The 13,088-nt window shown below is 41.3% G+C and overlaps 1 protein-coding gene across 1 annotated transcript in view; it reads right to left on the bottom strand.

Annotated features, from left to right (window-relative positions):
* The window catches only part of LOC101664088 (potassium-transporting ATPase alpha chain 2-like), a 52,433-nt gene that overhangs the window by 14,179 nt on the left and 25,166 nt on the right, over positions 1-13,088 (bottom strand). Inside the window, exons 11-13 of the mRNA XM_013007902.2 lie at positions 9,094-9,286; positions 5,894-6,069; positions 1,975-2,111 (exon numbers count right to left, since the gene is read on the bottom strand). Of these exons, the coding sequence (XP_012863356.2) occupies positions 1,975-2,111; positions 5,894-6,069; positions 9,094-9,286 (506 nt within the window). The remainder of the gene's footprint in view (positions 1-1,974; positions 2,112-5,893; positions 6,070-9,093; positions 9,287-13,088) is intronic.

Genomic DNA, 13,088 nt, shown 5'->3' with positions numbered 1-13,088 from the left:
TCTGTACCAGTGTACATCCTCTGGTCTAGCCAGACTTGCAAGGTCAAATTCATGTCATGATAGTGGGAGCGGGGAGGAAACATTTAGGAACTAGAGGGAAGTTGTATTTTTCATCATTGCTACATCGCACCCTGACTGGCTGGTCTCCTCCCCCTCTGCAAGGGGATGTCCAGTGACCTACAAATGGGCTTTGGGTCTCCACTCCGCACCGCACCCCCCTCATTCACTATGGTAAGATTTTTTGTTCTGATGATGCCTGACCTCTTTCTTATCAATGCAATCTTTAGTTTTCTTAAACTTCTTCACAATATGCCCCCGGTCATCCTGGGCCCTTTGAGAAAAATCAATCAAGATGACCACTTTGGAATCCCACAGAACGATCTCAGACACCTTCTGAGCAGACTTCTCTGACTTGAATTTAACTGGCCAGCACATTCCTTCAGAAACCTCTGTTCTAAATGGTCTATTTTTTAAAAGACACCCAAAGAGACTAAAACAAATGATTTACTGAGATAACTTGTCTACAGCCATCTAATGATTGCAGAAACAGTTAAACACATTTTTTTTGAATAAGCCCATCTATGCATGACCTGGGACCCTACTAGGAGAACTTAAAAATGGAATGAAAAGATAAATTTCCTCATACATTTTGAAACCCTCTCGCATCTGTAAGGCAAGACCCTTCCTCTTATCGCTTCTAAAGTATAGCGATTATGCCATCATGAACTTGATCTGATAAAGTGATTGGATGGAAGCATTCACAAAAGCATCCGTCTCATTCTCCATTAAGTGAGGTGACTGGTATGAAAGCAAATGATCCTATAATCTTTTAAAGACCAAATAAACAAAATCTGGCTCTGTAAGCATGACTTATACAAAGAAGCCTTGGAGGCACTTAGATTTTTGGTATAGTTGCAATGCTCAGGGCCTGTAATTCTGTTAGGTCATTTTTGACTTGGTTTTTTGTTCCCCTAGTCAGAACATATTCTCTGACATCTCTATGTCCCTAGAGAACATAAATACTTGCATCACCTAAAAGAGGACCACTAGGCTTTCCCTCTTCCACCTATGAGCATGCAAGTAGAACAAAGCATTTATTCTTGAGACGTTGGTTGACATTTTTGATGCATTTTAATTATTTACAGCACATGATGGAAGCCTCTTTGGGTTACCCCAGTCCAGGTTAGACTCTACCCACTTGTAGCCCCAATACTTCCCTGCATATCTCCTTTATTATGCGCATCATACAACATTCAGCTTTGTTTTGTCTCTGTGTTCCTGGCTAGAATGAAAACTCCCCAAGGGCAGGGAGAGTGTCAGTCCTGTTTGCTATTATAGTAACAGTATTTCACACAGTGCCTAATACATAGTTGGCATTCAGCAGATAATTGTTAGAAGAATTAATAAATAAGCAGATGAATGACTAGATGGATAGATAAAAGATTCTTAGAAGAATGAAAAGGAATAAGGAAAAAATTAAGGGTCTCTTTGGGAAGATCTTCTTCTATTTATGCCCAAATAAAAAGATAATAAAGTATGTATTTATATACTGCACGTTATGAATCCAATTGAATAAAAATACCCAAAATGCTCACTAGGGAGTGGATGAAATCTGATTGGTTCTTAATAGTCCTGGTTATACAACTAGATCGATGACAACTAGTTTCACATAAACACTTTGTTTCTATTTTTCTCACTCTGAACTGGGCGTTTGCTTTCAGATCATTCCTGGGACTTTGACATTTAGACAAAAGAATGGATATTCATAAGCATGATACAGTGCCTGGCATACATTAGGTGCTTAGTAAAGTTGTCTGTGAATAAATGGGGGTGTGAACTATAGATCATCATTACAGTGTCACCCTAAGTGGGCGTTTCACCAGAAGGTGATTTTCTCCAGAACACATAGCACTTTGTTTCCCCCTGGGCCCTGTGTAAGAACTCCAGTTTCTGCTCTACTGGCTCTGTGCTCACCGTTGGTTCACTTGCTCCACAGCAATGTTGAGACGTTTTGCCGTGTCATCCGCTGTCTCGCTGTTGGCTGAAATGATACCCACACTCCTGGCGATGGCTTTGGCTGTGATGGGATGGTCACCTGTCACCATGATCACCTAGAACATAATGAAGAAGGCAGGCGGACAGTGAGGAATGAGGAGCAGCTGCAGTAGGAGCAGTTCCATATTGTTCACTAGTGCTTTTCCGTGCCGTGGAAGAATATGGCTTGTGACTATCATGGTCCACCCTTGTGGTAAGTCTTGATTTAAGACATATAAAGACACACTGATCCTGTTGAATCAACCCTTGTCCTCAGCTTCCTACATTGTCTCCTCTGACATTAAAGCCTCTTCCTTTCATATTATTTGTAAAAAAGGGACAAGCAATGACTATTTGGAGTGGTGCCATGTTTCTTCAACAGTCTTCCTGTTAATATGCTGCTAGAACACAATTTTGGCTCAAGTGTTGTGAAAATGAATGTGATTTTAGAGGATGGGCCTCAAGATTAAGAAGCAATAAAACCCCAGGGGCTTAGGTGGAGAGCAAATGTTTTGAGAATGATGAGGACAATGAATACACAAATGTGCTTTACACAATTGATTTATGTATGGATTGTGATAAGAGTTGTATGTGCCCCTAATAAAATGCTTTTTTAAAAAGAGGCAATAAAACCTTTAGTTCTTTATCATGGTCTTGTATAAAATATAGCCTCTCCGTATTTTAGCTTTAGTCTTTCTGCAATTAATGTTGTACTCTATTTCACATAGATGCAATCATTTTGTTTCCAGAGGACAGTTACCAAAATACTAAGTATGTGAAATTATGGTGTGGTAAGATAGTGAACTAGGAAGCCACTCTACACAGACATCCTACAACAAAGACATCAGAGACCCTAATGAAATAATTATGGACAATAATCCTGGAGCCCGAGCTTCAGAAGAAAGGATAGAAAAGTGAATTGACTATCAATGAGGAGAAGAAACTGAACAAAAGTGGCCAGAGAGGAGACAAACAGAGGAGCTTTTGGATAGTCTGATGCAGTAAGGCCATATTGAAATTTTGTAAGCAGTATTACATTGGCACAGTGGCCTGACACATTATTGGCTGGTAATAGTAAAGTTAAATTATTATTTCTTGCTGCTTTCCCGCTACTCTTATTTTTAAAATCTCATTTTTACAATGTTCTCTTGCTCTATGTCCCATCAAACAGGAGACAGCAACAAATGATAAGCATATTCAGATCTCCACGAGCTGGATGAGGAACACTACCAGCTCCTGTACTGCCTGATCACCTACAACCACTGGCCAAACCACCCTGAATTGTACTACAGGGACGGAGAACTGGGTACGCATGTACATTCCTTATTACACCCACCAGAAGACTAGTGGTGAGTGGTTAAGTACATACCAGCATATGATCACCAATTAAATACAAATACCACTTTGGGTTGTGTAAGATATGTCAAAGAAAACAAAACATTATTATAGGGGAAAAATTAAAATAAAGGGGTAGGGCGGGGGAGGGAGGGGATAAAGGGGAGCTGATATCAAGGAGTTCAAGAAGAAAGAAAATGTTTTGAAACTGAGTGTGGTAGCAATTGTACAATACTGCTGGATATGATTGAACTATGGCATGATATGATATCTATAAGAGCTCCCAATAAAATGCTTAAAAAAATTTTTTTTAAGGTGAAGGGAGACATTGGACAGTGTAAGATATGACAAAATAATAATAATAATTTATAAATTATCAAGGGTTCATGAGGAAGGGGGACCATGGTAGGAGGGGAAAAATGAGGAGCTGATACCAAGGGCTCAAGTAGAAAGCAAATGTTTTGAGGATGATGGCAACAAATGTGCTTGACACAATGGATGTATGTATGGATTGTTGTAAGTGTTGCACGGGCCCCCAATAAAATTATTTTTTAATTAAAAAATACAAATATCAATCACCATACCCCCTAGACACTAGACAATTTCAGTGCACATGAAGAAATAAGGTAGAATGACTCAGAGAAGTGATTAAAATATAGACCCAGATACGCTTTCTGAGGAAGAAATGGCATAGGAAGTGTCTTATAAAGAATTCAAAAGCGTGGTATTTAGGGTTCTTTAATTAATTGAAGGCCAAGAAAACTGTAGGAGAAATCAAGGAAACATGAAAAAAAAAAACGAAAAGAATTCCTGGAAACATTACAAAAACAATAAATGAGACATTAGTAACCATTAAAATAACAGCCAAAAAATCCAATTAATTAATGCTATTTCCGCAATGGATAATATATTGAAAAGGAAAAGGACTAGAACTGAATCACTTAAATATTGAATTAGCGACCTTGAAGACAAGACATTTATCATTGCTCATCTGCTAGAAGAACAACAAAACAACAACGAAAAGTCTGAAGAAAACCAAAGAATTACGTGGGATATCACCAAGAGAAAACTTTTCATGTGGTTGGCATTTCAGAATAGGAAGAAAAAACAAAAAGTACAGAGATTATTGCTGAAGAGTTTTTAGAAGAAAAACTCCTGAATATCATGAAAGACAAGAAAATAAGCATTCAAGAAACTGTATGAATCACAAAAAGAACAGACCCTACATAAAACCCTCAAGAAATATCATACTCAAACTTTCTGAAATAAAAAAACAAGGAGAGACAATGAGACTAAACTCGATTTTCACAGCAGAAACCATGCAGGTAAGAAGGCAATGCAATGACATATATAAAACCCTGAAAGAAAAAAATTACCAACCAAGAATTATATGCTCGGAAAAATTTTCTCTCAAACACAATAGTGAGATTAGAACATTTCAAGATAAAAATGAATTCAAAGAATTTGAAAAATCCAGACCAAACTTCTAAGAAATACTAAAGGGAGTTTTTCAGATAAAAAACTAACAACCTGACATTTACATATATGACAGCACCACCCAGAATTCAACCCAGATATAGAAGAATCCAAAATAAAACAAACCTGCAAGATGGAAAATAGGAAACCAGGTATCAATTTATAACCAAGGCAGTCACAATGTAAATAGAAGGAATAGTATAGTTACAGAACTTCCAAATGGAGATGAAGTCCAGCAGATTCAACTTGGGTGAAAAGGAAGACAGTATAAAAAAATGAAGTTGTAAAGAAATAGGATTAATGAAAATCAAAGACACATGGAAGCAATTAGTCCAATGAATTAATAGACCATGCAAACATCGGTTTTCACAACCCTGAGACCAGAAGAACTAGATGGTGCCTGGCTACCACCACCAACTGTCCTGAATAGGATTGCATTAGAAATCCTAGATATAATGGGAGAGAAATGTGGAACAAAACTCAAAAATAATTAAGAAAAAAAAAAAGACCAGATTTACTGATCAGATTGAGACTGGTGGAACACCTGAAACTACGTCCCATAGACTGGTGGCATCCCTGACTGAAGTTGAATTCTTCACCCTTCAATCTGGAATGGAACTCACAATGACCCAAATATCAGCTAGACAACCAGCAGGCCTATAAGGTGGTACCATGCACCTTAGAATCATCACCTATGTGAGCTCAAAGGGCAGCATTTACCTCAGGACAATGTTCAGAAGGGCTAGCAAAGAAGAAGGAGTGGAAACAGAAAACACAGGGAAGAAGTGGGATAAGTGATGCTGTATTGAAGACGTTGGTTGCAACCAATAAGATGAAAAAATGTGTATGAATTGTTCAGTGTGAAACTGATGGTCCTCTCGGTCAACCTTCACCCAATTCACACAAAGAAGTGTTAAACAAAACACAAGGGAAATGATGGTAGTTGCATGAAGAAATGTAAATATTGACCCTCTTCCATGACACCAGCTGTTACACAGAGATACAGCACATAGCAGGGGACTTCTTCAGTCAGGAAAAGAACTCCCACCTTGATGCCAGCACTCCGGCATTTGGTGATTGCATCCGGCACAGTGGACCGGGGAGGATCGATGAGAGACAAGAGCCCCACGAAGCAGAGGCTGGAGGTGGGGAAGTTCATGGCGTCTATGTCAAATGAATACGTTTCTGGAAACTCCTCTGCTGGCAGGTAGAGGGGACAGAAACCTGGAATAGGCATGAATTTGGGAGTTAATGAAACTAAGATAAGATTTGATACCCCGCCCTAATAAAATATGTTCATAGTCTTTTAGTATTTCAGCATTATGGTACTAAAATTATTGTGAGAATTATTGTACACGAGAATTGTTTCATTCCTTCAATTTTATAATGTACCAGTTTAGGAAAGACTTTATCATCTAAGAATCACTTTGTGCCCATTAGGCTCCATGTAATATTCTATAGATATGAAATCCAAGCCTTTCATTGTGAAGATGTTGTTTGGTGGTCAGAAAGATAAAAAAGATAAAAGCAGGATAAGGCATAGTCAGTACTACAGAGCACAGCTCTACGACTGGAGCTTACAAAAAGTGCCCGTGGAGCTGGATCAGGAACAGATGGTTTTCTGGGAAAGGAGGAAGGTTTTGGGGTGGGAAGGGCTTGTCCTTAATAAAGATTAGCATGAGAGAAGGACTCTTAGGAATGGGGTATCATTTCTTGATGTTGTCTCACAAGCTGAGGTAGAAGGGATTTCTAAGATTGTGTGATCTGCCCCTTAGCTTTTACGTTAAAGTTATTCCCAACATGCTTCACCATTTACATTCATTTCAATAAACTAGAGGTTCCTTGAACTACTCTCATCCATTGGGTATCCATTCTGTGCTACAAAGGCGTTATCCCAGGGCTGAAGAGTATTTAAAGACCAGGATCATCTCCCTTATGCATTCTATCTATTTTTCAAATTCAAGAAACACATATTCCACAGATACCCACGATCAACTGGTGAGCTCTTTAATGTTCCATGACTCTTAACATTAACTCTTAAGTTCCATTACCTTGATGTTATCATTTTGTTGTTTTGCGCAGGTGTTCTTTGATTATCCCATGATTCACACAATTTAGCATGTTGTCCCCCAACAACTTAACCACGGATAGGCTCCTCTACATTTCCAAGATACTTCTAGGGTAAGGTGACCAGACGTCCTGCTTTTGGCGGGACAGTCCCAATTTTTAACAATTTTTCCCGTGTCCCGCGGTGTTTTTAAAAAGTCCCGATTTTTTGAAAGAATGCACGACAAGCTAGGGTATACTGTATTAGGTTTCCGGCTGCTATGTGGCTATTTCGCCAGGATATGAGTTTTATCAATGGTGTCCCGCTTTACCAATGTTAAAATCAATCTGGTCACTTTATTTTAGGGTTCCTTCCAACATTCTCTATGTGGGTCCTTAGAAAGTTCATGGAAAAGTGTAATTAAAAGATAATGACATTTTTCCCCCTACAAACATTTTAAAGCACCCCTGTATTTCAGTAGGAGCTTGGTGGCGTAGTGGTTACATGTTGAGCTGCATTAACCACAAGGTCAGCAGTTCAAAATCACCAGCCGCTCCACAGGAGATAGATGGGGCTTTTTACATGCCCATCGAGTTACAGTCATGGAGACCTTCAGGGGAAGTTCCAGCCTGTCCTGTAGGGTTGCCATGAGTTGGAATTGCCTCAAGGACAGAGAGTTTGGCTTTTTGGTTTTGTATCTGTTACTGGCATTACAGCTTTTCCTAATCATGTAAATATTTTTTCAAACACACTTGTCTCCTCTAATTAGCTACTATGTCTTATCAATTTATGAAGTCTCTTGCATCTGACCCCTGCCTCACATTCCTATCATCTCCTAGCAAATTCCCATCCTCTTTCATCTGAATGAGTGAGCAGAGCCACGCCCTATTTGTACCCCTCCCTGTCCTCTCCAGTTAAGTCATTTTACTGCCAAAAACTATTCGGATAAACACAGAACTTTGATCAGCTCACTCCTTAGGGAAAGAAGTCAACAGTTCTCCACTAACAGCAGAGTGAAAACCTAATTCTTCACTCCGTCATTCAGTCTAGCTTTCTCATCTGTGTCCTGTGACTATGTGCCTTCAAGGAGCTCTGGTGGCATAGCGGTTATGCACTGGGTTGCTAACCCAAGGTCTACTGTTCGAAACCACCAGCAACTCCTCAGGGGAAAGATGGGGCTTTCTACTCCTGTAAAGAGTTACCATTTCAGAAGCTCTCCGGGGCAGTTCTACCCTGTTCTATAGGATTGCTAGGAGTCAGCATCAACTCAATGGCAGTGGGGTTGGAGTTTGGGGCTTCGTCGTGTCCCCTACAACACCCAGCCCTGGCAGGTCAGCTCAGCAATGATTAACCACCTTCTCTGTCTAGCCCTTGGGCTTTGCCTCAGGCGGTTTTCTCTTCCTTCAACACTTTTCCCAACTCCCCCTTCAAACTGTTGTCTGTCATTCAAATCCCAGTTTAAAATGTAATTCCTTCCTTCAAATCTCCCCTGACTTCACTTATTGGAAGGAACCCCACCGGTACCTGTTTTGTCATAACACTTTCTTGTATGTTTATGTTAGGGAGCCAGATAGGGAGGTGTCCCTCTCTATGCCAAGGCACCCCGACAGGAGATTGCTGCAGAGAATCAGGAGAGCCCAGCCAGCCACAAAAGCTAGAGGGCATGTTTACATCCAGGCCTTTGAGACAGGAAGCCAGTACACCTGGGAGCACCCCAATCTGGGCCAGGGAGCTTAATTCAGCCAATGGGGTCAACCAGGACCATCGACCACCCCTCCCAGCAGAGGGCCCTGAAAAGCCAGAAACTTTCGAGACCACAGCCCTCTTTTCCAGCTGCTCCCTGGCTGTGCTGCCGTTTTCTCTGGCCTCAGGTTTCCACATGTGGGTGTGAAGTGCCCTCAGGATGCCCCTATAAAACTGGAAACCCTTTCTATCCCGCATAAAATCCCACTTGGATCACAATCCAGGCTTCAGCGTGAATTCTTTCTCGTGGAAGCCAAGGATCCAAGGTATTTCTAACCTGAGAAACCTAACATTTACTATAATGTTTACTGCCTTCTTCTTAGGATTATTTATGTGGATGCCATCTCTATTAAATAATTTATTACTCAGAGTTGCCTGTCTCATCTTGTGTCCTGATCCAGGATCGGAATCTTGCATCTATTGCGTGATGGATACGAATTCTATTCTAAGGAGCTCACCCAGCACGCGCTCGCCCCGGCCTCCGAGCTCCATGTAGGCTGTGTGGAAGGCCTCCGCTGAGCTCTCGTCCAGGGGCTGCTCTTGGCCGTTGATCATGATGGTGCTGCACTTCTCTAAGATCCTCTCAGGGGCCCCTTTCATCACCACGAGGAAGCGATTGTCATCGGGGTCGTCCGTCTCATGGATGGAGAGCTGGGGGAGAGAGAGACTTGAGGGTGTCAGACACAGCATGTTATCTGCTATTGGTTCTGAATTCATTACTAGGGGTGTGAGCTGGCCCGATAAGTACCAACATCATAGGGAGGTAAGATCCTTCCTTACCCTTGCTGGGCTACTTGTCTTTGAAATGTAAAGCAAGAAATATCATGGTACTCCCAGACACGCTCTGCCCTGTGTCTTAAGGTCAAGCAACCTGGCGAGATCTAGACTTGACCCCAGTCCAGAGAAGCACCTGAATTTGAATCCAAACTAAGTGCAACCTGTCTTTCAAACACAAATTGGTGGTTTAGAGAAGCCCAGCCATAGAGGCCAATCATGGCTGTAAATCTGTGAAATCGTGGGCCTTGAATGAGATCTCCCACTGTGCTCAAGGTAAGAGTAGGGACTCTGAGTCTTCCTGCCTCTAGCTCCCGCCTGGTTGTGAGCAGCCATCTTTCAGAGCCCACTACGCTGAGCCCAGGCAGGCTTGAGATCCGCAGGAATCCCCTGTGCCTCCTCAGCTTGGGGTTGATCCAATAGCACTGATGTCAGAGGAAATATACGACATTCCTGGAGGACCGTTAGCTAATATTTACCACAATTTTAACATGAATACGAGTCGACCTAGGAATTCCACTTCTAGATTTATCGTAGGAAACAAAACAAAACAAACTCACTGCCATTGAGTCAACGCCGGTCCATAGTGATCCTATAGGACAGGTTAGAATTACCCCTGTGAGTTTCTGAGATTTTTAAAACTCTTTATGATATATATATATCATATATATATATATATATATTTATATATATTTATATGTATTTTATATATATAAATGGTTTACCCTCACATAGTCTTGATTGTAATACCAAGTATTCTTCTAAGCACTCAATTTCAAGAAGTGTTTGGAAGAAAATAAGTCAATTCTGTATAATACACTCAGTACTTCCATTTCTATATATATAGAAATTTCTATATTTATATATATATTTTATATATATATAAAATAAAAAATGGTTTACCCTCACATAGTCTTGATTATAATACCAAGTATTCTTCTAAGCACTCAATTTCAAGAAGTGTTTGGAGGAAAATGAGTCAATTCTGTATAATACACTCAGTACTTCCATGTCCTCATCTGCAAGATAACAGACACATGGCTCCTACCCCGATGGAATGGTGAGAACTGAATGGTTTAATACATGGAGAATGCTGAGCACATACTACCTCATTATTATTAACTATTGTTATTTTAGGATTGCCACTCATTCTATTTTATCTCTTGCTTTGAATAAAAGATTTCCTGGATTTCATATTTCAGGTCATCGAGTTACCTATTTAGGATTCATTACTGAGGTTCTTTATGGACCCATTACCCACAAAGAAAAGAGTCCTGGATGGCTCAGTGATGATGAGCTCTGTTCAACTGCTAAGTAAAAGGTTGTCAGTTGAACCCAACCAGTCTTTCATGGAAGAAAGACCTGGCAAATTTGCTCCCTAAAAAAACCCCCATGGGGTCCCTGTGAGTCGGAATCAACTTGATGGCAGTGGGTTGAGACAAGGTTGCTATTTGCTTCCTGCACAGTGGATGAAGGACGTCTCGCTCAACTGGTTACAAGAGGGATCAAAAAGCGACATGATTGGTCCTTTGAGAACTATTTGTTTATTTTGACATGGCCTGAAATGAAATGTTCTGCTTTGTGTTCTGGTAGGAAAGCATGAACTTCAGAGTGAAGCAGATTGGTTAAGCCACTTAGAGAAGCAAATCAATTCTTTGAAAGGCTCTGTTGCCAAACGAGTCAGAACTCACTGGATGGCGGTGAGTCAGCTTTTGGTTCCTTGGTGATAGCTCAGGATTAATTAGTACTGCATCACAGACCAATTGGGAGAATGAAATGAGCTGACGTGTGCAGTGTCCGACACACACTAGGTGTGCAATTAAAGTTAGTTCTCCCTCGTTCCTTCTCCCCTCCCTTCAGGATTTTGCCTTTTACTTCTACAAAAGCTACTTGAAAGGATCTGCATCAGCATTTTGCTAGAAACATACCTCCTAATAGAAGAAGCTGATGTGTGGATTGAGGTGAGGGAGAGCTAAGTACATGTGGGTATGTGTCTGTATGCATTTATGGGAGTCATCGGATGGTACAATGCTTAGTGGGCTTGGCTGCTAATCTAAAGGCCAGAGGTTCAAGTCCATTCAGAGGCACCTTGAGAGAAAATCCTGGTGATCTATTACATGTGTTGGGAAAGACCAGTCCCCAGAGAAGGACATCATGTTTGGAAAAGTAGAGAGGCAGCAAAGGAGAGGAAGACCTTGAGGAGATGGACTGACACCGTGGCTGCAACAATGGGCTCAAGCATAGCAAGAAATATGAAGATGGTGCAGTGTTTTGTTCTGTTGTGCACACGGTCACCATGGGTTGGAACGGACTCAATGGTACCTAACATCAAGAACAACAATAACTTTCTGAAAAATCATCCTTTGAAAACCCTATGCAGCACAGGTCCACTCTGACACATATGATGTTTTCATGAGCTGGAGCCATCCACGGCACCTGGTTTGCTTTTTTTATGTATACTATTCAGTAGGTGTAGTAGTTCAATTTTATGCCAACTTGCACTTGTGGAGTGGAGTCCAATATCTGTCAATCAGGTCACAGCCTGATGATGCCTTCTGGGAGGTGTGACCTTTTTACAAGACACACTAGGGGCCCCTCTCCTCTCTCTGATGCTTCACCTGCCTCTTTGCTGGTATTTCACTGGAACTCTGTGCCTGCCTTCAGGGGTGGCCCCATGTCAGCTGCCTGTCCCTGTCATGTTTCCATCTACCGTGGATCCACATGTCTATACACCCACTAGCCTGTGACCTTCCTGCATCCCTCCTCACCTTTCTTCATCATCGGCCTGCAGCTAGTGAGTTTGAAGAGAGGTCCAGCTAGCATTGGACCCATAGGCTTAAGTTGAACTGGGCTGGGATGCTTTCTTGACACAAACTTCTTAGATGATTGTCTCAGGTTTTGTTTCTCTAGACAGTCTGGCCTAACTCTTTAGGTAGACACAGCAGTCTCTCTTTCTGTTCCAACATGCTGATCCCTGAAACATCACATAGTACTAAACCCTACATAGACTACATTTTGTCCTATACAAATAGACATACAATACAATTTAATTCACTAATTTGGCCCAGGAAGAGATTAACAACAGTAAGTAGAGGCCAGGGAGTGTCTGCAATGTGAATCATGCTGGACAAAGGGGTGATTCACAACCTGATTGGAATGGACTGAGATGGCACAAGGCTTCAGCACACGATTTATTGAACATTTTACAGCCAGTTTGATAGTTTGACCATGGGTAACTAAAACTGTGGAAAGTGAAACTGCAAGTGTGTGTGTGTGTGTGTGTGTGTGTGTGTGTGTGTGTGTGTGAGAGGGAGGAATCATGTATGGGAGCAGGCAGGGCTCAACAAGCTCCTCAACTTCCTTTTCTTCTCTATCCAACTTTAGGGGAAGGAAGAAAACCAGAGCTTTGATCTGAGTTTACCAGAGGGCCTGGCCCTGCATCCTCAGCACCACTTCCCCGCCCCATCCAACAGTTTTATTGGCACATCATGCACATATCATACAATTCAACCGTTTAATCACATCAAGAAGGGTTGTACAATGACTACCACAATCAGTTTTAGAACTTTTCTTCCATCCTGTATTAATAGTAATTCACTCCCCATCTCCCTCCAGTCTCCCTGCTATACATACAACCCCGTACTAATAGTAATTCACTCCCCATCTCCCTCCAGTCTCC

Source organism: Echinops telfairi, unplaced genomic scaffold, assembly GCF_000313985.2.
Source record: "Echinops telfairi isolate 266 unplaced genomic scaffold, ASM31398v2 ScPeMD7_2565;HRSCAF=3150, whole genome shotgun sequence".
Classification (NCBI taxonomy): domain Eukaryota; kingdom Metazoa; phylum Chordata; class Mammalia; order Afrosoricida; family Tenrecidae; genus Echinops; species Echinops telfairi.
The sequence above is the reverse complement of the archived record's forward strand: the minus strand, read 5'-3'. Positions and strand labels throughout refer to the sequence as shown.